Source organism: Notothenia rossii (genome assembly GCF_949606895.1).
Source record: "Notothenia rossii genome assembly, chromosome: 5".
In the NCBI taxonomy this organism is placed as follows: Eukaryota; Metazoa; Chordata; class Actinopteri; order Perciformes; family Nototheniidae; genus Notothenia; species Notothenia rossii.
Window position 1 is genome coordinate 18,134,930 of NC_136903.1, and position 24,765 is coordinate 18,159,694.

The window sequence follows — 24,765 nt, forward strand, 5'->3', positions numbered from 1 at the left end:
ACCAAATCATTTCTCAGTGTTTCAGCACACACCACAGGGGGGCAGCAGCAACAAATCAATAAGCCTTTCGGTGTTGTTGACGCTGCCCGATTAGGATTCATTAGCGACATTTTGGGAATGTGTCGTGAGTGCTGGGTTAATGCCTTTTTTGTATTTGATGTTTCTTTATTCTTCTTAATCGTTGTATTCTTCTTATAAGCTGAATATGGGTAATTTGTTCAAATGAACTGCAAGAAATCAAATACTTCCAATTTTCCCATTTTATGTCAGAAATAAAAGCCCTTGTGTCTGAGTTGCCAAGACTGAATGCAATATAAAAAAATCTTATAACCTTGTGTGTTAACAAACAAAAAAACAGATATTAAAAACCTTTATTTATTATAAATCACATTTTTGTATATATATCAAAACCTCTAGAAATAAACGGTATCTACAGGCATAAGTGTTGAGACTAGCGGTGCTGTATATATTTCCATCTTCCTCTGGTCTACAAGGCAGCACTGCTGCATGTGTGGGACAGAAAATGGTAGAGGAGCAGTGGCTATTTAGCTGTGAAAATAAACCAACAAAAAACAAACCCCCCAAAAAAAGTCAGCAGGAATAGAAAGAGTCAAAGTTCCAGTGGTAATGTTTTCTGGCACGGGAGGGAGAGTTTCAGAGCCGCTTCCTCTGAATTGTCCAGCACTCCCTTTGTCAGTGTCAGCCCTAAACCTCTGAGTGGTGAAAACATGTCAATGAAGATTAAGAGGATAAAAGCACGCTCAGTGTTTCTAAGTGGTTACTCTTCAGACCCCAGGTATTATGTGGGTAGAGAGGGAGGACAGACGGAGGGGTGAGGCTCCAGTCACAGAGGGGCTAATCTGGATAGTCCTCCCCCTCCCTCTGACCCCCTCTGTCCCTTTCCCTTCCAGCTCTCTCATACTGGTGAGTTGTGCTTCAGTTCACTGGGGGAGGGGGGGATGCGGCCCCCCAGGTTTGTAAAGCTGGTGGACTGGCTAGGCTTGATGGAGCTCTCCTCAGGACCGGGGGCTCTCTGTCGGGGAGGCAGAGTGGAGCACCGGGCTTTGCCCCTGGAGCGTGGCTGCTGAGGGGGGGGGCCTTTCAGCGCGAATAGTTCAATGGGGGCTTGGGGTTGCTGGGCCGATAGAGACTCCGCAGGATGAGGAGGTGATGACGGTGACACAGGTCTGTGGGGAGGAGACAATTGGTTGCTTGAGGCTGGTAATGAAGAGCCCAGTGGGACCAGGGGAATACTTGTGGCCGCCTGCTGGAGCCTGGTGAGGCTGGTGGAGTGGCTGGGCCGCGGCAGGCTGTAACAAGCCTCCAACTCTCTTTGACGAGAAGGCAGGGTCTGGGACTTGGCCCTTGAGACTTGCTCTTTGGGAGGAGGAGCAATTAAGGAGAACGGCCTTGTGTCAATATCTGATGGTGTCAGTTCTGCCCTGGAGCCACTCAGGCTCAGGGATGAGCCTCTTTTAGACGATGGATGTGAAGGAGGCATCTGTTCCTTCTGGTGTTCCTGTTTGGACTCTGAGCGGGGGAGCTCTGTCTCTCTGGCTGTGCTTGGGAAGGGCTCATCATCTACAGGACGAGAAATACAGACATGTATTATAAACAGGACAACATTACTTTACAGGAAGGATGACAAATGATAAGACATGTTATGCTAAATGAAGCTCAAAAGCCCAAAACAGCAAGACCACCAACGCAGCACGTGTTCTCCTCTCACCTAACAGACCCATCTGACTCATGAAGGCGTCCAGATCCACAGTAAATTCCTCATAATGAACCTCCGTCTCCGTAACTCCCTTTTCGTCCCCTTTGTTTTCTTCTACTTCCACTTCGTCCCCTTTGTTTTCTTCTACTTCCGCTTCGTCCCCTTTGTTTTCTTCTACTTCCACTTCGTCCCCTTTGTTTTCTTCTACTTCCACTTCGTCCCCTTTGTTTTCTTCTACTTCCACTTCTTCCTCTTTGTTTTCTTCTCCTTTGACTGTTTCTTCTCCTACCTCTTGCTCAGTGTCCCCCTTTTCATCCTCTTCCTTTTTTCCTTCATCTTTTTCCTTCTCGTTTTCTTCTACCTCTTCTACTACACCTTTATCTTCTCCTTCCTCTCCTTGCTCCTCCTTTCCCTTCTCTTCAACTTCTTCCGAAGACCTCCCAACCTCTAGATCACTGTCACTGTTACTTCTGAGTCCGTCCAGATTGTTTTCAACCCTTTCTTCTTCCTCGTTCTCCTCCACTTGTGGCTCTTGTAGTTCTCTCATTGGTTCCTCCACCACAATCTCCATGGCGGGATAGCAGGAGATTGAGTGTTCGGGGGAGTGAGATTTGGCACGTGCTCCTTGGTCTTGATTCAGCAGAAACTCCATCAGCATCATGTTCTCTTTCTTCAGCTGTTCCCGCAGAGATCGCGGCACGTCTGGGATCATCCAGGCCACCAACATGCTGAGGAACATTGCAAAGTTCTGCAGGGGAAAAGACAGGTGGCGTTTTTAGACTATATTAGCTTACACATCAAAGGGTTCATATTTATAGGTTTTAATAACTGCAGAAGAAGGTCAGTGGTCCTAACCATCTGCCATCTACATCAATTAATGGCTCCATCGCCTGGTATTCGAGGGACATTAATGATTGATCTTCAGCTGTTCAGATAATTCAGTCACAGCGGGCTCCAGACGAGCACCATTGAAATCCCTGGCTTTATGTTAGCTTATATAAAAAGAATTCCAACAATTTAGATTTGGGAAAAATAAAGTATCTTCTTCAATCTGTACAAGCAGACAATCTGAGGGGATGTGTACAAATCAGTATCAGGAGAGGACATGTTTGTTTGGCGCATCCCAAACAAATATATATACAGATATATATCTATAACATCATGCATGTGCAAGCAAAAAAGACAAAACAATGGTGAAGAATGAGTAAATAACAAATGCAGTGCACATATGCGATTAAAGAAAGCCACATATCAGTTGGTTGCATTGGTGTTTGATTTGAAAAAGAAAGACTTGGAGATCAGGGAACACTTTTTAGACATTAATATTAGAACCATTGTAAATAATATTTGTATACCTGGAAGAATATTACAAAGGCCAATTTTGCAGCCAGGACAGACCAGTACTGTTTAGAGAAGGTGTAGGCATGAGAGTCCCACGGTGGGTCTCTGTAGTCCTTATACCTGAAAAACACAGACAGTGTATTAACAAGGAGAATCATACACTTCCATAAATCAAAAAAGTTGACAATCAGAGAAAAATCTGAGGATTTGCCTTCTTAAAACCCCTTCTGTAAATCCCACATTTTACATTTTCTGAATACTCCTGTCAAGTTTGTTAATTCGGTAAAGTAAGAGCTAAGCTGCTGGGCTCAGGATTTAAAGGAAAACCTAGGTAGGTCAGGGATAAGAGAGTCAGTCTGACCTGCACATAGAGACTCCGGTGATGAGGGTGGAGGTGGGCGCACTGCCCGGTGGGAAGTTGGTGACATTAAAGTAGGACAGTGAGTGCTCTGTGAAGCCCTTCATGGTGCCATTTTCACTGTACATGTACTGGTAGACCATCCGTGGAACAAACTCTGACGTGAAGGAGATGACAAACGCCTGGGAAGACAAACAAGGAGTGATTAATTTACAGTAGTGTAATATGATCATCGTGTACCAGTTACTGCTGCAACATCAACTGGTGATAAGCTATAAACAACCATATAGGATTATATTAGACTTAAAGGTACACTGGTGAGAATTTTGACCAAGTTAATTTACAATATATTAAGGTTTTCATGATATGTTTTGTGACAGATATAATTGCTAGTTACTTTACAAACAAAAACAAAAATGTATAAATACAGCAAAAACTATTAGTTGATCAATTGGCTCCACATTCCTGCCTATGGTCTTTTGTTACTCAACTGTTAAAGTAGCTGGTATGTTGTGTAAATAAAGGCACTGACAAGTCAAGAGAAAAGGAGACTGCCAGCTAGCAAACATGAATGTTAATGCATTCACGCAAATAATTCCAACTATTTTGCAAAGGCTTTAGAAAATGCATATTACATCAATGACTCAATGCATTTTTGTGAGAAATAGTGAATGTAAACATATTTTCTTTGTTACACAGACACTCCAGTGCGCTCCTTTTTACACATGATGATCCTCTGTCTTTTTAACGCAACATTATGTCGCAATTTTAATCTTAAAATAATGTAAATGTTAACAGCTTCAAAATTGTTTATGATGCTACACTGACTTGTGATAGTAATGTGTAATATCAAAAATTGAAAACATATACAAATGCACCTGTAAAGTGACATATGTCTATGTTTAAGACAGCTGTGTATGGGTTACTTGCATTGTAGAATTGAAGGGGCAACAATATAATAATGAACTAATTGATGTTGCTTTAAGTATGAAATTCAAATAAAACAAAAGATAAAAACTTGATGATGTAAAAAACAATGAAACGGCAAAAGCAAAACATTTCACTCATATATTAATACTCAGTATTCAAAATGTTAAGTAACTAGTTGTGCACATCAGCGCAGCAGATACATACATAGTATATATACACACACAGATACACTCACACACACTTACATTGGTAATGACAGAAAACTTGCTGATTCCACAGAGTATGTTGTACCAAATCCCTGGACATAGAATTTGCATGAAAAGAGACACAGAGACAAAAAGGAAAAGGGAAATGTGTGCGGGACAGACAAAGGCAGAGAAGATTAAGGGAAAAAGTGATTACAATTTCAAGGACAGCTTGTTTCACATTCACACAGGCTGACTGACAGAGTGGACGTGCTCTCATGTGTGATCTGTACCTATGTCTTTACACCTCACAGCATCAGGCCGCCTGAGCTCAGTGACAAACTTTGCGGCATCCAGGCGGATTTCAATGACGTTGTTGAGCAGAGCGAACGCTGGCGCCAGCGGGAAGGAGGCCACGAACAGAGTCACAAACCCATACTGGATTACTGTAAAACACACAAAGTTAAAGAAGCATGTTGTGTGATTGCAGTAGTGAGTGACTAGTGAGTGAGCAAAAGAGTAGAAGAGACTCACTCATTTCCATGTACTCTGGAGTCACCCCTTCAAAGGGTTCAAGGGTGAAGTCTTTGTCAAATTGTTGCTTCGGCCTCTTCTCTTCTGCGACAGAATCCTCATCCTGTGCTGCTCTTTTCTTTCCCTTTTCTTCCTGTATCGTTCTGTACATCTTTTTCAGCTTACTGCAAAGAAAAATGTGAGAAAACAGAGTGCAGAGTCAGAGCAAAGATAGCAACGATTGATAAATAAAGGAGAAGTGTGAGTGAAGAGTTAAAATCTTTATGTATACTTACGGTATGAGAACCTCAAATACATTATTTTGGATGAGCTGCTTTCCCAGCATGATCATGCTAAGCTGGATGCACAACTCGATGAGGCAGCCTGGCGGGGCACACTGTAGGAAGAAAAAACACATTTGCCCAAGACACAGATACACGTTAACCGTACATACATTTACATACGCGTCATTTTTAATGTGTGTAAGTGAACATACCTCCTCCATGCGATAATCTCCAAAGACGTAAACATAGTCCCCAGGCCGCCCAGCAAACCTGTATGAAAAGATGTTGCATAATAAGCAATAAGGAAAGACAATATTGAGAGGTAAAAGATTGTATATGAGGCACACACCTGCCCTTGAAGAAGGCCACATAGAAAATAGGTGCAAAGGCGTTCATGGACTTGAGGAAGAAAGACTTAAAGATCAGCTTCTCTTCAAACTCTTCCTTTGTCTTAGGAAGTTCTGTTGGAAAGGAGAAACATGAAACGTAAACACATCATGTTAGGCATCACAGTGATTGATTTTCATCCAAAGGAGTCAACTAAATAAGTAACAAGGCCTTAAATGCTCAAATCGTTTTGTTTGAATCCAAACATATGTTTATTTGTTCAGCAAATATCCATTGGCCCAATGTTGAGAGACGTGACAATTCCCTATTAAACTGCTTTTATAATTTTCATAATGACAGGATTGTATTGAATACCCAGTTCAGTCAGCCACACAGCGATGGATCCGTAGACCTCTTCCAGCACCAGAACAACGAGCATGTTGAGGATGATGCCTGTGGTGGTGACGGTCATCCTCACGCTGGCCTTGGCTTCAGGGTCAGGGTTCATGGACCACACACTCAACATGCAGATACGATAAACCACCACCCCAAAAACTGCTGAGAAGGTGACGAAGATCTGCACACGCAACACACATACCCACAATATTAAAGTTAGACAACAACATAGGATTGCTTTTTTAATGTGCATGTACATTAGCATTTTTTTGTTTGCTTCTACTCTTATTTTTATGATTTCTCTCTTTTATTGTAAGGGCAGTTTGATCCTTCTGTTGAATTTGAATTAACATTTGTTTTGTTATGGTCTTTAATATCTGGAACAAGTTCAATTGTTTCCAGAATAAAAACGTTTTGCTAGCACACATTTTGTGTCACTACTATTAACACTGCCATTGTGAGAAAATAATATATATAATATTCTTCACAGTGAGGAAGTGATTCAAGTGAATAGACAAACAATGACAGAAGGAAAAAGCTGAATATTTATGTTGTACACTGTTCTCACTAAAAATGAAAGTAATCATTATATAATGTTTGATGTAATTATAAGAGGAGGAATGTAAATGCAGTACCAGCAGTAGTAAAGTGGACACATTGATGAGATAGCCTGAAAGATGATCCTCAATCTCCAGGGACTCTGGTTCAAGCTGTCGAGAAAACATGCATATTAATTGGGTACACAAAGACAAAAACATGCACGCACGCACGCACGCACGCACACACGCACGCACACACGCACGCACACACACACACACAGTAATGTAATTTAGTCCATGAACAGCATGGGATGTACATTAATGCTGAGCACAGGTTTTGAGGACATTATGGTTTCTGTCTGCCAGGTGCATGTTTACCGCCTGATAGAATCCCCTCCCCTTGTTCCTCTCCCTCCTCCCTTTTTCTCTCTCTATCAGTAATCTGAGCTAATCTCAGGAAGGTAAGCCGCTTTGGAGTCAACCATCCACTCGAGGTGAAGGTGGTTTCCTTTTTGTTCACCAACATGAACTCATACAGACAGAGTAGGTCTGTTACGACTTTAATTTTGAATAAAGACTCAGACATGCTGTAATTAATGCTGGTATGGATAATGTTGCTATGAAGCAACAGCCCTGCCGTCTCCCATTAGCAACTGTCTGGACATAAAGTCACACAGAAGGGTGCAGTGATACCTGTGAGGTCAGCATTTGGTCTTTTTCTCCATCTATACCATCCCCAATTTGAGCCATCTGCAAGTCAAAACAGAGTGAGAAACGTGTTAGAAGCTGTCACTTCAGTTGGTGTCACAAATCATCAAATGGAATCTGAAACATAAACCCAGAAACAATACCTTTTTCTTTGACAGTTCTTTCACCTTTGCTTTTTTCTCCAGCAGAGCTTCTTCATATTCAGGCCTCAGCTCCTCCTGCATCACACACATGCACATGGTAAAACACACACACAAAAGAACCCTCACACCACAACTTAGTATATGGACTTTGGTCACTAGCTACGGAGTTAAGGGTTGGACAGACCTATACAACAGAGCTATATTCTATGACATTTCTGATTGAAGAACTGCATGACATTAGCAGCTTGATGTCATTAGTGGCCTGCACCTGCACAGAATCACGTTTTTTCAGGGACCTTGACCCAAAAACATAGATTTGATCAAAGGGATCAGACTGATTTTGATTGGAATTTATTTTACAAAATCAATAAAATGCTGTTTTGTATACAATTTCTTATTAGAAGACCCACCACAGTATAGTGTAAAAAGAGTCTTCTCCTGGACAACTCAAAACATGTTATCCAAATACATTGCTAATAAATATTCAAACAAAGATATTTCTGAAAGACATGATTTATAATACACACCTGGACTCGCTCCTATAAGCAGCAATGGCAGAAATACATAAAGAGAGACAGAGAAAAAGAGAGATTTGTATTGGTGCTGCAACGCTGGGAGTGTTTATAATTGAGTGTCACTAGCAAGCACAGCATTTAAGAATAGAGCAATCCCATTACAGCCATTAGCAGGGTAAAGAGCCGTGTTAGTGCTCTGATGGTCAAGCGTGAATGTGTATGTTGACACTGTGCTGTCACGAATGATAATCTGCAAGGTAAACAACAAATGTTATTATGCTTCACCTGGGCCAGGGGGTTAACACTTTCTGACCTCACAGCATGAAGAAAAACATGGATACTCTCAATGACAAGCAGTTAACACTGTGTCTATTCCAAAATATTGTGGGTGTATTCTTGAATCTATTTTGGTACCTCCTCATCCTCAAGGCTTGTAAGGTCCCACATATGTTTCAGACACATTTGGCGCCTCTTCCAGTGCTCGAGGAAACAGGCAGCTACAAGAACAAGCACAGAAGGAATAACAATCATTAGCTGTAAACAATACAAAAAGATCTCCCCTTTTCTTTTATTACACGAGAAAGTCTTATAGTGGGCAATAATGTTTTAGTTATGGAGTATTATGAGCCTCCCTTAAAAGCAAACAAAATGAAGCAAATGTTTTATATACTTTACATCCAAAATGATGGTTTGTAGATCCATTACTCAACCCCTGTTAGCTTTGGCTTGTGAGAAAACAAATTCTTCTATGCCCTCACATTGAATGCAGAATCAAAAAATAGAGGAAACTCTTAATGAAAGTAAATGTTTGCTGCATTTAAAGGTGGGGTATGTAATTTATTTCAGATACACTTTTTGTTATATTCCATGGAATGCTCTTAACATCCCGATAGCAATGAATATATTAAGTGCTTTGACAATAAATACATAAAAACATTTCATCTGTGGAAGCCGTAACGCTGTAAAAAGCACGACCAATCATTTTAGCCGGCCCGGCTTTTTTTTTAGTTTGGTTGTTGTTAAATGCGGAAATAATTGACATAAAATTATTGAAATTTACTTAAGATAACATGGGGTGAGTAATTGATATACAATGTATGAAGAGTTTATCGCCGGCCACTAGAGGGCAGTGTCACTGCTGTCACTGCCCGGTTATGCCGTGCTCTGACCCGGAAGTGCCGAGCGGCCATTTTAGTTCAAACATTGTTCATGCACTCCGCCTCGAGTTGAGACGTTCGTCCACTCATTCATGTAAGACTGTTTCCACTATTATATTATACCATATATTATACTATATATATATTATACTATTATACTACTATACTCTGTTTCGTGGTATATATTTGTGTTGATTGAATTGCATGGATGTAATACTTTGTCAGCTTATCTTGCTGCATTATTCTGTTTTAGGGTGTCGTCATCCTTGTCAATAAATCACCGAAACTGACATTGAGGAGTGTGTTTCTTCATGACGACACCATGGTCGTTGTTGGATGCCCTGTCCCCGGCTGCGAGTTCAAATCCGATGACTTGTCTGAAGCACTCGTCATTGCTATATTGACGATTCATGGATGTAGCCACCAGCACGCAGCGCCTGTCATGGCCGCGCCAGCCCAGGCCCCAGCCCCTCACGGCCCGAGACTCGATCGGCCCAAAGTTGATGTGGGCGTGTCAATAGAGGAATGGAACGTGTTCATCCGCCGTTGGAATGTATTCCGCGCCGGCTCAGGCATAGGGGACGCACAGGCCCCCTTCCAGCTGTTTCAGTGCGCTGGGCCTGTACTTGGAGACAGCCTGTTGAAAGCCGTCCCCGACGCCGCTTCCGGACCCTTGCCAGACCTGATCACCGTCATGCGTTCCCTAGCTGTCATCCCAGTTGCTACATGCGTCCTGCGCACCGAACTACTTCAGTTACGCCAGGAACGCGACGAGACATTCCGCGCATTCGCTGCCAGAGTGCGGGGTAAAGCAGAGACATGCGCATATAATGCGGTATGCGAGTGTGGTAAGGACGTGGACTATACCGACCACATTATCCGCGATGTGCTGCTCAATGGCATCTATGACTCGGACATACGCCGCGAGACGCTAGGGACAACTGACGTCCTGGTCAAGCCAGTTAATGACGTGATTGCACTCGTCGAGAACAAAGAGATGGCCCGTAACGCTCTCCCGTCGTCCTCCCTATCAGCCATGTCGTCATTCCGGCGCTTGAAGACGACTCCACAGGCGAGCCCCGCCCCGAGCCCCGCGGACGGGGCTAAACGTGCCTCGTGTCCGGAATGTAAGAACGTCTTTAACGTCTTCACGGAGGGGCCTCGCGGGTGGAATCCTAAGCCTCACCAGGTGTGCATCGGCTGCTACAGGGCCCGCCGACAACAGAGGCGTCAACAGCCGTCATCCGACAGTCAACAGGCTGCCATGGGGTCGGAGCTGGTATCCCAGGTCTCGTCGGTGCAAGCTGGAGCCCGCCCTAGCCGACGTCGCGGGAGCCTTCGCCGACGCCGCGCCCCTACGTCGCACGGCTGTGTCGACAGGCCTTCACCTATCATACTCGAGCACCACATCTTCTCCAAGGGCGAATGGAGGCGAGCCAGGCTGAGAGACCACCCCCGGGCGTTAATCACCATCTCGATGGACATGCCAGTCGGGCCGAGGGATGGCACCAGCAACCGGGGCTCGGCCGACGGAGCTCGAATATCCGCCGTCGCAGACACTGGCGCGCAGTCGGACCTTTGGTCTCTGGAGGAGTTCCTGGCCTGCGGTTTCGCGCGGGACGACCTGCGACCCGTCAGCCTCAGCCTGTTGGCCGCCAACCGCTCCCCTATAGCCATCGAGGGAGCGTTCTTCGCTAGGCTCTCGACGACCTGCAGCGGGGGCCGTACTACATCCTGCCGTTCCATGGTATATGTGAGCAGCTCAGTCCGGGCCATGTACCTCTCCTACGAGTCGTTGCTCAACCTCGGCCTCTTGCCCATTAACTTCCCGTCGGACGACGTTGCAAGGGGGCCCAAGGACAGGCGTAGCCCTGACACGGCTGACACGCCAGTCCAGCCCCTGTCCATCAATGCGACGAGGTCAACCAACGGCGGCTGCGTGGGGCCAAGTGACCCCGGGGACGCCCAATGCTCATGTCCTCAGCGCACGGTCCCCCCGGCGCGCCCCGCAGCACTGCCGTTCCCTTGTACGCCAGAGAACAATAACCGGATGAAAGGTTGGCTACTCGGGAGATATGCCTCGTCGACATTCAATACTTGCCCCCATCGGGCACTACCATGCATGGAGGGGCCGCCTATCGAGATGCACGTGGACCCCGCAGCTACGCCTAAGGCATGCCACACCGCGGCTACGGTGCCTCTACACTGGCAGCGGAGGGTTCACGATGACCTCCTGCGGGACGAAGCCCTTGGGGTCATTGAACGCGTGCCGTACGGCGAGCCGGTGACGTGGTGCCATCGTATGGTAGTCACTCGGAAGCACGACGGTTCCCCCCGCAGGACCGTGGACCTCTCCCCCCTCAACAAGTTCTGCCAACGTGAGACCTTCGCCACTGAGTCCCCGTTCCACCTCGCACGCCGCGTCCCGAAGGGCACCTGGAAGACCGTCACGGACGCCTGGAACGGCTACCACAGTGTTCCCCTGCGTGAGTCGGATCGCCACCTCACTACCTTCATCACGCCCTTCGGCCGTTGGCGCTACACCAGGGCACCACAGGGTTTCCTGTCGTCAGGGGATGGCTACAACCGTCGGTTTGACGCCGTCCTCTCGGACTATGAACGCAAGGAACGTTGTGTGGATGACACCATCCACTATGACACCGACCTGGAGCAACACTGGTGGAGGACCATCGACTTCCTGACGCGTGTCGGCCGATCGGGGATCGTGCTGAATCCGGACAAGCTTCAGTTCGCGGAGAGGTGCGTCGACTTCGCTGGCTTCAGGGTGTCGGAATCTACCATCGAACCGCTCCCAAAATACTTGGACGCCATCCGGGACTTCCCCACCCCAGGCTCCACGACGGACATCAGGAGTTGGTTCGGCCTTGTCAACCAGGTGGCTAACTACGCCCAGTTGCGTGACACGATGGCTCCATTTAAGCCGTTCCTCAGCCCACGCTGTGCGTTCCTATGGTCCCCCGTTCTGGAGGAGGCCTTCCAGACGTCCAAGCAAGCCATAATGGAGGCCATCCGCGAGGGCGTGGAGATCTACGACATGCAGAAGCGTACCTGCCTCCGCCCTGACTGGTCCATGCGTGGCATTGGCTACTTCCTGCTCCAGCAACATTGTCACTGTGCCTCGGGCATACCGGACTGCTGTCCAGGAGGGTGGAGGGTCACCCTCGCGGGCTCGCGTTTCCTGTCCCCTGCGGAGCAGCGCTATGCAGCCGTCGAGGGAGAGGCCCTAGCTGTGGCATGGGGCCTGGAACAGACGCGGTACTTCACGCAGGGGTCCGACAACCTCGTCGTGGTCACCGACCATAAGCCGTTGGTGAAAATCTTTGGCGACCGTACGCTGGATGAGATCACAAACTCGCGTCTGTTTAGACTGAAGCAGCGCACCCTCCCATGGCGCTTCGACATTGTGCATCTGCCTGGCAAGAGCAACTATGCCGCTGATGCCACGTCGAGGCATCCTTCCCCCTCGGGTTCAGCGAACGGCCTCTCATTGGGGCTGCCGAGCGGGCCTGACGCCATGGAGTCAGCACTCATGGCCTCCATCCGCGACGACGCACGGGAGCTCGGAGCCGTCTCTTGGCCCCTCCTCGCACGGGAAACAGCGGCTGATGGATGCCTCGGCCACCTCCTCCAACTCATCGAGCAAGAGGGTGGGATTGACGTTAACGACCCTGCCCTGGCGAGTCTGTCATCGGTCTGTGAGTCCGTCTACGCCCAGGACGGCGTCCTGCTCTATCGGGACCGCGTCGTGGTTCCCCCATCCCTCCGTGGGAGGGTCCTTCGGCATCTCCATGCCGCTCACCAGGGGACCTCAGCCATGGGGCAGCATGCCCGAGCCATAGTTTACTGGCCCGGGATGTCCGGGGACATTCAGGCCACCAGGGACGGGTGTGCAGACTGCAACCGCAATGCTCCGTCACAGGCGGCTACACCCCCCCGGCCGTCCCCACCCCCGTCCACGCCATTCGAGGCGGTGTTTGCTGACTTCTTCGACTATGGGGGCCGTCACTACCTAGTTGTCGGGGATCGGCTCTCGGGCTGGGTAGAGGTCCTGAGCTCTACGGCGGGTACTGCCCTGGCGGGCTCAGCTGGCCTGGTCCAACACCTCCGGTCGTTCTTCGCCACCTTCGGCGTACCGGAGGAGCTCTCGAGCGACGGTGGTCCGGAATTCAAGGCGAGCCACACCGAGGACTTCCTCCGCTTATGGCACGTCGAACACCGTGTGTCTTCCGTTAGCTTTCCGCAGTCGAATGGGAGGGCGGAGGTTGCGGTTAAGACTGCTAAGCGACTCTTGATGTCCAACACCGGCCCGTCGGGCAGCCTTGATCAGGACCGCTTCCTGCGCGCTATGCTGCAGTTGCGTAACACGCCTGACCCCGACTGCGACCTCTCGCCAGCACAGATCATCTTCGGCCGCCCACTTCGTGGCTCGCTCTCCTTCGTGAACCGCCTCGAGAAGTTCTCGAACCCGCATATCCGCCTGCTATGGCGCGAGGCATGGGCGGCGAAGGAGGACGCCCTTCGGACCCGTATGTCCCGTACCACCGAGTCTCTGGGGACTCACTCGAGACCGCTCCGCCCATTGGCACTCGGCGAAAGGGTATTCCTCCAGAACCAGCAAGGCCCGAGCCCCCACAAATGGGACAGGTCGGGGATCGTGGTGGAGTCGCCGGGCCACGACCAGTATCGGGTCAGGGTTGACGGTTCGGGACGTCTGACACTGCGCAACCGGCGGTTCCTCCGTGCCTACACGCCGGCCACACCCTGCGCCCGCGAGCAGTCGGCTGCGCCGTCGCCGCCGCCCGCTGCCCTGGGTCATCAGCCCCCACCTATCCACCCGGGCTGGGCGACGCCCCAGGGGATTGCTCAGCGGCCGGCTGTCGGGCCCCGCGACTCGGCTATTGGCGCTTCCCCAACGACGCCTGCTGATGGGGCGTCCTCTGACCTCGCTATTCCTACGGGTGCCTTCCTGGGTGCACCGCTCCCGGTGCCGCAGTCGCCGCCGACGCTGCCCCAGCCGACTCGGCCGGGCCGCTTGAGGAGGCCGCCTGCACGTTACGAGCCCGAGTCTGGCAGCTGGATACGGGATGTAGACCGTTAACCTATTCCGGCCCATAGCTTTCCGGTCTGGGGGGGATGAAGAGTTTATCGCCGGCCACTAGAGGGCAGTGTCACTGCTGTCACTGCCCGGTTATGCCGTGCTCTGACCCGGAAGTGCCGAGCGGCCATTTTAGTTCAAACATTGTTCATGCACTCCGCCTCGAGTTGAGACGTTCGTCCACTCATTCATGTAAGACTGTTTCCACTATTATATTATACCATATATTATACTATATATATATTATACTATTATACTACTATACTCTGTTTCGTGGTATATATTTGTGTTGATTGAATTGCATGGATGTAATACTTTGTCAGCTTATCTTGCTGCATTATTCTGTTTTAGGGTGTCGTCATCCTTGTCAATAAATCACCGAAACTGACATTGAGGAGTGTGTTTCTTCAATGTATCATTTTGGGGGTAAAGTATTCCATTAATACAGAAATGTTCTCAACTAGAATTGATACAAACATGAGTCAACTCGTTTGGCCTACAGTGCATTTACATGCAGTTAAGTAGCTTGATATTGATATAAATCAGATATCTTTATCAGTGATTCTCGTAGTGCTGTATTCAAGTGTTCATACTCTCACTGCCACTGCTTCTAAGCTGGACTACAGAGATAAACATGATTAAGGAAGTGTCTTTGAATCATTAGTTACCCCACAGAGACATGAAGATGGCAAAGAGGACAGTTACTCCATTGTCAAACAGGTACGTCGCTCTGGTCAGTGAGCAGACGGAGCTCAGGAGCCAGTAGTCACACACTCCGTCACACAGTGGACACATGGTGATGTTATGGCGGTCATCACATGTCTCCTGGCTGAGCAAAGACAATAATGTGACCACATGTATGGCGATAATAGTGTACTTCTGATAATTATCCATTAGAGTGTTTTAATCTGCCTACCTTGGCACATTGGTATCCACAGTGAATAAACCGTACAGGAAGACAATGATGCCCAGCACAGAGGGGGGGATGAGGAGCTGAGTATAGACACCGAGCCAGGCAAAATACAAACCAATCTGCTCTCCAAAGTACTTCCTGTTGAAATGAAGCAAATATATGAACTAGTTGCCGGCCTATGGTCCAATCCTGTTCCACAGTAGTAAACAGTGTCCCAGCTAAAGGCCAGATTATCCCAGTGAAGGCTAATGTCAAAACATTCTGCTAACAAAACTATTACTTCATGATAGGTTCAGTAGTAGCTTACTGTTTATTTAGATCCCTTACATTTAAGACTCTCTATGAGCTTTCTAGTTAAAACACCCTGAGGCAAGGCAAGGCAATTTATATAGCACTTTTCAGCATGTGGCGATTCAAAGTGCTTTACAAAATAAAAACAAAAGACATTTAAGAACAATACAGCATAAATACACAATTAAATGGCATTCAAAAACAGGCATAAAAAGCAAAGATAACGAAATTAAATAAATAAACAAACACAGCAGGTACAGACTACATGACTAAAAGGCATACTGTAGTGTGAGTATGGGCAGCTCAATTAAAAGCAGCGGCAAATAGATGCGTTTTTAGTCTGGATTTGAAAATAGGAAGTGTTTCAGCGGACGTGCAGGATTTAGGCAGTTTGTTCCAGATTGTTGGGGCATAATAACTAAAAGCTGCTTTTTACATGTTTAGTTGTTATCCTCGGACCCGACCCAGAAGACCCGGAGACTCCTGGATGCTTCATAGTGATGGAGGAGGTCGTCTATATACCTCGGTCCTAAGCATTTGGTGATTTAAAAACTAGCAGTAGTATTTTAAAATCAATTATTTGGTCGACTGGAAGCCAGTGTAATGATCTCAGAACCGGGGTGATGTGATCCACTTTTTTCTAGTGTCAGTGAGAACTCGAGCAGCAGCGTTCTGAATCAGCTGCAGCTTTCTGATAGATTTTTTAGTGAGCCCTGTGAAGACACTATTGCAGTAGTCGAGTCTACTGAAAATAAAAGCATGGACAAGTTTTTCTAAATCCTGTTGCGACATTAGTTTTTTAATCCTTGATACATTCTTCAGGTGATAGTATGCAGACCTAATAACTGTTGTAATGTGACTGTTCAAATTCAGGTCTGAGTCCATCACTACACCCAGATTTCTTGCTTTGTGAGTTACTTTGTAGTCTGCCGACTGAAGCTCAGTGATTACTTTTAATCGTTCCTTCTTTGCTCCAAAAACAATGATCTCAGTTTTTTGTTTGTTCAATTGGAGAAAGTTCTGAGTCATCCAGTCAGTGATGTGCTCAATGCACTTGCTCAGTGTTCTAATCGGAGAGTAGTCTCCCGGTGTAATTTTAAAATAAATCTGGTTGTCGTTTGCATAGATGCATCTGAGAACAGAGTGTTTGCATTGCAGTCCCAACTATAGCTGTAGCTAAAGACATTTTTCTTTGTTCTCACTAACTGCTCCATACCTGATCAAGTCGACCGGCTGATATTTATACATGACTCCATAGTTGGCCCATTCTTCATGGAGGAGCTGAAAGTACATGACACAAGAATAAATCACAAATTGACACTTGATAATTTCCTTGCAGATTGGATTTAATTTGACAATATACAGCGGTTTCATTGCCATTTCCCTCTCAAAGACATGCTTTGAGAGGGAAAAAGCATTATACATTTAAAAGAGCTTTGTTGATTTAACTTTGAACACTTTATATGACATGTTCCTGCCCTGAAAAAGTGACATGTACCGTCTCTACTGATCCCACCAATATTTGTAGTAGGCTTTTTGAGAACATTTAGTCTAAGACCAATTTGGGTCCACTGAACTCACCTGTCTGTCATTTCGCTGATCTCTCCGCCCTCTCCTTGTGAACGACCCCTGTAGAAAAAAAGAACCCTTTATATAGAGATTCACTGCCTTTATTTGATGCAAAATCATAATTACAGCAATTACAATGGTTAAGAACAGTATTTTTCTATGTTTGGTGCTATATAAATCAATAAGGCCCTTAACATAAAGAATATGCACATGTACTTTGACATTGTCAAGTGAAGTAGCTTTTTCTGTTGTACTCACATCATGCAGAGGGAAGGCAGAGTCGTAGACACCCTGAGCCAATAATGAGTTGATGCCTAAATTAAAAAATAGGAAGTGCAACGCAGTGTCACAGATATGTTGAGAGGTAGCATGAATGTGTATATGAACAATATAAGAAAGGAGAATAAAACCACAGCTAAAGTTCGACCTCACCAGTGGTTTGCCAAGTTCGACTGCAGACGGTGCGGGAAATAATCTCAGCCACCTAAACACAAAAAAAGGAAATCCAAATGTTGTGAGCTCAACTACATATATATAAATATTCCTCCTTACATAACATTTTCTTTTTGTACTCACTATTCTGCTGCGTGTTGCATTGTCAAATAAGGTTTCTGTTGACTTGATGTCATACCTGCAGGAAATGACAAAGACCAAAATGTGAGCGATTAATGTTAACAACAGACTTCACTCACTTTCACATTTACCAAATAAAAGTGTTTATTTTGTCTTTGTGTGTGTTTGTTAATCAAATAAATCAGGTAACTTGAGGAAATCACTGTTGAGTGGTTGTTGTAGCTTGCTGTGACCCAGTAGCATTTCAGTAGTCCAAACAGTAAAACTAATTTACATGAAAGCTCCACCATGTTATTATAAGAATGATGTAAGCACACAGCCTGCAGGTGATTTGGATATTATGGGTGTTATCTAAATCACTTATCAGGACTCAACTGAAGGGCATGTTTGTCCCCAGCCAAGGGCGCGGATAAAGTGGGTTAGTTTCCCTTCCACGAAATGTGTGCATGTGAGCGGGTCAGACAGGTACTCACAGGTGGAGCTTGTCTCTGATAAAAGGATGTTTGAGGGTTTTGAAGTGGACACGTGTCTGTGAGTCTCTTTGAACCTCACTGTCAGGAACATCCGGAAGAAACGGTGTGCTGATTTTGTTCATAATGGAATCCCACATCCCAGCAATTCCCATCCGTTTCCGCAATTCACACTTCTGCTCAATGAAAAAACACATAGAAAAGGTTTGATTCTATTCTACACTAAGTTGTGCACACTACACACATCTCCGTCATCACTATTCACATTGCATTTTTTTGAAGGGGTTGTTGTGTGCACCCAAATAATGATTCTGCAAATGTTAGAATCATGTTACATACAACTTAACATTCAAAACCAGGGTGTGTAAATGGCTGCTGACCTTCTTCACAGCCACTTTGATCTTCTGGAGCTCCGCTTCTCGACTGAGTATTGGCCATGGGATGTGAAGCCGGATAAACCCTATGCCTTTAGTCCTCTGCCAATGTACACACAGACAAACATTAACATAATTAAAACACAAAATGCATTACTACAACCATTGTGTATATTTGTAATTAGATGTGGGTTATAGGCCTCTGTGTATCTTGTTTTTTGACTCCCTTTGCCTTGGATGTAATGCTCTTCTAACTTGACCCATGGCAGCCAGATGAGCCTTCCCTAAACCTGTAAGTATGCTACTTTGTGTAATAATGAGGCTGTTTTGTAGGAAATCCCATTATGTCAAGCCTAGAACCTCCCAATCCTCCAAAGTATAGAAAATGAGTGCAGATAATGTTGGACTAGGTACTTGAAAGCCGCCTTAATGTAGCCAGTCATCAATTTTGATCATGTGAAAAGTGACAAGCTATTACCTTGTTCTATGGCCCACAGAATTATAACCTGCCCATGCAATTACTGTAATGACTTTAATGCAAGGCAGCTACCACTGCACAGGCTCAACCAACACCTCTAATGCTGTGTGTCACCAGCAATTTACCAGCAATTTTCCAACAGCAACATGAACACCCATCATTGGACACTATACACTACTATTATGCCTGTTTTTAAATGCCTTTTTAATAATGTATTAATGCTGTATTTGTTCTTAAATGTCTTTGCTTTTAATCTGTAAAGCACTTTGAATCGCCAAGTTCTGAAAAGTGCTATATAAAAAAAATTGCCTTGCCTATTAAGCTACCTCATTCTGATCAGAAATCATCAAAATGTTATAAAAAGGAAGAATTTTGATGCAAAGATTCATATTTTTACCACTTTGAATGAGTAGTGGTAAAAAAAAAGTATGTCCACAGTTTGGTTGAAAAGTAAATTATACAAAATAAATTGTACAATCATGAAGTATGATGTAAAATAACTTCCGGATGCTGTAGCACAAACAAACAACACAATTAAGCATATTCATACCCACAACAGTAAACAATTGGATGAAACCGTCACAGCTCAGTTACAAAAATGTGATTATTATCGTATTCAAGCACAGGCAGACAGATAGACATACTGTCCAGTACACAGTGACCATGAGTGCCCCCTTCCACCCATTCAATCAAAACTAAACCCACCAATCTCCCCCACTGTGCACTCATGTTTCAGCACACACACTTCTGAGCATTGGATCACTCTAATAAGGCCCTATAATCTGGCCTTTGGCTTTAGACTCATGGCGAGTGTTCTTAATCCTCAACCAAAACAGCAGCTGATTTAACACACAACCATCTCACAAACACATACGCCAACACACACACAAAGACACACACACTAACATGCACATATTCACAGACATAGGGAAAACAAACACACTTGCAGATACTATATAATGTACACGACAAAAGACATACAACATCCAACATACTTATTACTGTAATATCGACTATTATAACTATTATTACATCCTATAATAAATCAACAATAAGTCATAAAGGCTATTTTTAACTAGAGTGCAGGCATGTCCTCCAGTTTTAAGGGACAAGCTCAATCTTCCCCTCAACCTGTTTGACAGACGTCCATGACAGGATTTATGTTCACATCACTTAAGGTCAACTCTGACCCATAAACGTCTATAGAAGTGTGTAGCAGATGAAAAATAATCACGTTGAAAGGACTGTAAAAGCAGAAACGCACCTCTTTATCACGCTGTAGCTGCAGTCCTGCTTCCATTAGACCCGCTTCAAACTCCTGCCTCATTAAAGCCTTTTCCTCCTCAGTCAGCTTTGACTCCTCCACCTCTCCTGCAGGAGCACCTCCATCCCCGGACTCTGCCTCCACCTCACAGCGGCCCGTAATCGAAACGGGCACAGTCCCATTGGAGATAATTGAAAGGCGTGCTTTGGATGGCTTTTTTTTGTTTTTATAGCAAAGGACATAGTCAACTTTTCTCTTGCCATCGGAGAAAAATAATCCAGGGCCTAGCTCGATGCCGGACTCCTGGAGAAACGCAGAAAAGCACAGATGTATGGGGTCAGTGGTGAGGGTTACACATTGGGAATGTAGGTAGTACTTGATACAGATCATGCCAAGTAGGTAATCAATTGTTGTGTGATTTTGAGGATTCAGGATGGGACTGTTTATATTCATAGAAGTCCATACCGGAGGAGGGGGCTCGTCATCGTCGGGGGGGCTGACGGGGCTTCCATTGGCGGCCTCAAACCCAAGCTGGGACAGTGATTGGGCCAAGGACACAAGCTTCACTGAGTGACTGGAAGACCGCTCACTCATTTCTGTGGTGACAGGCACACGTTCTTTTCCGTTTCATCACTGTCGGTACATGATCAGAAAAACAAGAATTCAGTATTCAGAAATTGGGACGATTACCAGTTCTGTGTCTGTTAATGGAAATAAATAATCCATTAATGCAGGCACCATTACTCGCTTATAGCTAGATTATATTATTAAAACACAATGGTGCCTTAACTTTTTGTGACCTTTTAAAGTGAAGTGGGTCTAACTGAAACCATAGTCACTGATTGTATGCATTTTACTTTATTGTGTAGCCCATCAATGTCATATTGGGAAAAAAATGGACAACCCAATGTTTTACTTGTAATTATTTTGTATTTAGTTGTGTTTTCTGTTGATAGGAATGTGCTTCCATGTCTTATTTTAGGATGTGTATTCCTTTGAATGAAAAGGGTTTATTTTATTATGAAGCTATGATAAGGACCTCTGATTTTGATTGTTTATGTCGAGACATAAATATACATTTTATAGCGTAGGTCAATTTGACCTTTTGGTGTTGTGTTTGAAAAACATCACAGTAGTAGCTGCTACAGACTGGCAAAGTAAGTCAAAGTTAAGCTGTCTCCTCTGTTTTTTACCCAATTGAAGCTGTAGGCTCAGATTAAGCTCACCCTGCAATCCAAGCGGCACAGTTTACAATCTGTGGGGGTAATTTGGTCACTAGGCTCATTCTCCGGAACACGGAAGTGTTAAAGGGAAACCAAGAAGTTAAGTCTCACACTAACAGAAGCACATGGGTATGACAGGGCTAGAATCCACAGACATAAAATATAAAATAAGTGTTTTTAAGAGCAAAAAATAACACTATTAATCACCCTAAAATGTGCCATTCACTTTCTCAACTGTTCCAAGTTTGGAAACAGCTAAATGGATAAGACTACTGTTACCAGGAAGCATAGTTTTAATGGATTTAATTGAATTACATTGAGCCTTTTGTTATATAGATAGTATGGTGCCCTACCTGTGCGTGTTCTGTTAACATGTGACACCACAACTCGGAAGCACATTCATTTATTTTTGGCGGAGCATTAATTGAGCTCTAGGTAATGAAATAGTACATCTGTTCCCTAATGCTGAATAAAGTCTCCTTCCCTACACATGCTCTTATAAACAAGACACATCTTTCACATGTTGCTGTCATCTTGTGTTGTTGTTCAAATGAATCTATCTGTGACTATTACTCCATATTTCACACCCCTATCTGTTACTGTTAATTCTGTTTGAAATTCAAAACTTGTAAACACAACAATGAATGGAAATGTATACTGCAATGTTTAAATTAAACATTTTTGAATGCACTTGTGTCAATTTAAGTGATCATACAGTTTGGGTCGTTTAACTGATCAGGTCGTAAGATGGGAAATATACACATACAATATTTGAGCCTTTACATCTAATCTAGAAACATGTTGTTGGTCAAAATGCCATACAGATTAAATCATTAGGTTTTATTGTGGGTGAAAGAGAAAGGGGGTTGCATTCAGTAGCTGTCCCATGCTAGGTTTAAAACTATCCGCTCAGGAGCCATGAGACAAACAAATACACCAACAGTCAACTGATCAGCGTACATATAGAGTGCTTCAAGCGTCAATCTCCTTACAACCCCCTCCACATCCCTGATTATCCCACTTTACAATGTGTTAGCCAACACATAGCAAAGGTGGAAAGGGAGAATATATCTCTTAGGGTTCAGCAGGTTAAAAAGGGATTATGTAACAATTAATCCATCTTGAAACAGTGATATGTAGGTCAGTGGTTGCTGAAACCTTTGACCTAACCATCATAAAACAAATGATGACGATTTGCAAACAGAAAGAATGTAAAATGCTGAAGATATTGAGTATGGACCCTATCTAATGTACACATAAACATTTCATTAACACCAAGTTACGTTTAAAGCTCTATTTTTCCGTCTTTTACATTTAATTGTTGTGAACATGACTGGTGAGAAAATAGACTAAATAATTACTTTTCCTTATGAGACTTTTTTAAAGTATTGTAAAGGACTGAGGAGGTGAAATATCAGTTATTAAGAAATAAAGGAACACACATTTAGAAAACTGTTCTATTCTGTGCACACAAAAATGTGCATTTTGGTCCTCATATCTCTTAGTCAGATTTATGTTGCATCCCATGAGAGTGTCATCGATTTGTTTTAAAGTCATATCTGTAGAATAAGTACGAGTACAACTGTGGTTGTGTTTGGAAAAACATAGAGGTCTGAGTTTGTTGATCTCATATGTTGTTAGCAAGATTCTCAACGCGTGGTGCATTTGTCAGTTTGCATATAATGTCATACCTTTCCTGTAATGGCTGATTTTCGTGCTGTCTCAAAGAATGCTTACACAGCTCAAGTTGTGAATAAAAAATAAATGCACATTTATTTCAGACTTTAATCAAGCATCAATTAACCAGAACATCAGAGGTAGACTACCATGCCTTGTAGATTTTATTTCCTATTTTTACTATTCACTCTCCATATGGAAAACAACCAATATTTCTGTCTGTGACTGTTGTTTTACTCCTTCATGATATTTGTAAAACGTTTTTATGCTGTTCTTTGGGCATGATATATCTTTACATTAATGTCTAACTATCAAAAACAAGTTTACTCTGTCAAATAAAGTGATAGATCTACCTAAAGAAAGGAGACAATTATCATTAAAGTGTAATAAACCAATTAAACAATACATTTCAAAATGTTGTCACTATTTGCAATGCAAGAAGACATTTTAGTTTAAAATATTAGGGGCATTTAATTTTTCCAAAAACACTTCTTGCAAACTTTACCAGACATCAAAATGGATCCTATTTTGCTTTATAAGATGTTCTTATTAGTTTCCTTCATATGTATTATAACTAATGCCTGAGTATTAGGCATTAATTATATTTGTATATCGTTTCTGCACTATGGAGACGGCACAAGAGGAATGCGCAAATGCATCCAAGAGTGTCTCTGCTCGGGGTTTAAAGGCTCGTAAGCTCTCTGATAGGCAGGAGAGCCAGCTGCACCCTCACACGAACAAGAACCAGGCAAAGGGCAACAGGCGAAAGGTGTAATACGGCCTGTCATGGGATACAGCAGATTACTCTTTGCTAATTTTAACATCTAAATAATTCCTTTCTAAAGCCATAAAAGGAAACATACCTTTTTGAAACTAACAAACACTTTAGCTTAAAGTGATACATTAATTACAAGTGCAAATCACCTGTAGCCTACTTGCAGTGAGTTTTACTTTAACTGGTACACCTGCCTGTAGCCTACATTTGTATTTACAAAAACAGCAACTAATTTAATTCCATTTTTGAATAATTAATCCTCAAGCATTTCCAGGAGCTGTTTACTCGATATTTATTTAATTAATCCTTCATGGACACAACAATTGTGTGCGCCCAGATGGTCAGAGGTAAAAAAAACAAACAGCCCCTGGCACGCGACCCTACAGCTATCGGGGGATTTCTACACTAAACAGGGGTTAAGGTGAAGCTTTGTTTATGGAGTAATCCTAACGTCCACACAAGCAGCTATAGTTCCAATTATTAAGTGTCAAGGGGAAAAAGACACTTTCAACCCGACAGCAGGGCAAATAAATGTAAAATGTCGTTTAAAAAAAAAATCACGCTTACTTTACATTCAAGAAAAGAATAACGTGGACTCACCAGTGCTCGTGGAGGATCAGTGCTTCGCTATGGAGATGTATGCTAAGACGCGCGGGGTGCGCAGCCTGACGAGAAGCTGAGATGGTAGAGACAATCCTCGCGCGATCCCGGACCCGTGGCTTAAAGCGCGCGCGCACAGGGCAGCTAATTCCCTGACCGTTTCGAACGCGAGAGAAAGAAGCTCTGCTACAAATTAGTTACCAATGCAGTCGGTGTGTGTGTGTGTGTGTGTGTGTGTGTGTGTGTGTGTGTGTGTGTGTGTGTGTGTGTATTGTAGTCTTTTGGACTTGTTGTACCCGAAGAAAGGATGATCAGTGAGCAAAACACAT

The 24,765-nt window shown here is 44.4% G+C and overlaps 2 protein-coding genes across 2 annotated transcripts; one reads left to right on the top strand and one right to left on the bottom strand.

Moving 5' to 3' along the window:
- Positions 1-357: 357 nt before the first annotated feature.
- ano2a (anoctamin 2a) lies at positions 358-24,606 on the bottom strand. The gene is made up of 28 exons (XM_079681944.1): positions 24,437-24,606; positions 20,627-20,794; positions 20,162-20,464; positions 18,426-18,521; positions 18,049-18,221; positions 17,579-17,633; positions 17,435-17,486; positions 17,261-17,316; positions 17,015-17,062; positions 16,650-16,714; positions 15,146-15,280; positions 14,898-15,058; positions 8,371-8,453; positions 7,969-7,980; positions 7,442-7,516; positions 7,284-7,340; positions 6,687-6,761; positions 6,031-6,232; positions 5,678-5,789; positions 5,541-5,598; positions 5,341-5,441; positions 5,066-5,229; positions 4,825-4,977; positions 4,592-4,644; positions 3,420-3,598; positions 3,073-3,178; positions 1,730-2,465; positions 358-1,581 (listed from the first exon to the last, which is right to left on the bottom strand). Exons 2-28 carry the CDS (start codon positions 20,753-20,755, stop codon positions 917-919), a joined length of 4,104 nt encoding a protein of 1,367 aa, XP_079538070.1. The 5' UTR covers positions 20,756-20,794; positions 24,437-24,606; the 3' UTR covers positions 358-916.
- LOC307041157 (uncharacterized protein) lies at positions 9,189-14,871 on the top strand (the record flags this gene model as incomplete). The annotated part of the gene is made up of 3 exons (XM_079684481.1): positions 9,189-9,207; positions 9,367-11,418; positions 14,845-14,871. The coding sequence occupies exons 2-3, from the start codon at positions 9,436-9,438 to the stop codon at positions 14,869-14,871; spliced, it is 2,010 nt and encodes a 669-aa protein (XP_079540607.1). The 5' UTR covers positions 9,189-9,207; positions 9,367-9,435.
- Positions 24,607-24,765: the final 159 nt, after the last annotated feature.

Excerpts from the sequence above, each read along its gene's own strand:
- ano2a (XM_079681944.1), bottom strand. The coding sequence starts at position 20,755 with ATGAGTGAGCGGTCTTCCAGTCACTCAGTGAAGCTTGTGTCCTTGGCC. Across the intron at positions 17,487-17,578 it reads ATGCAACACGCAGCAGAATA|GTGGCTGAGATTATTTCCCG; the intron begins GTGAGTACAAAA and ends TTTTGTGTTTAG. Across the intron at positions 1,582-1,729 it reads GAGTCAGATGGGTCTGTTAG|ATGATGAGCCCTTCCCAAGC; the intron begins GTGAGAGGAGAA and ends CTCGTCCTGTAG.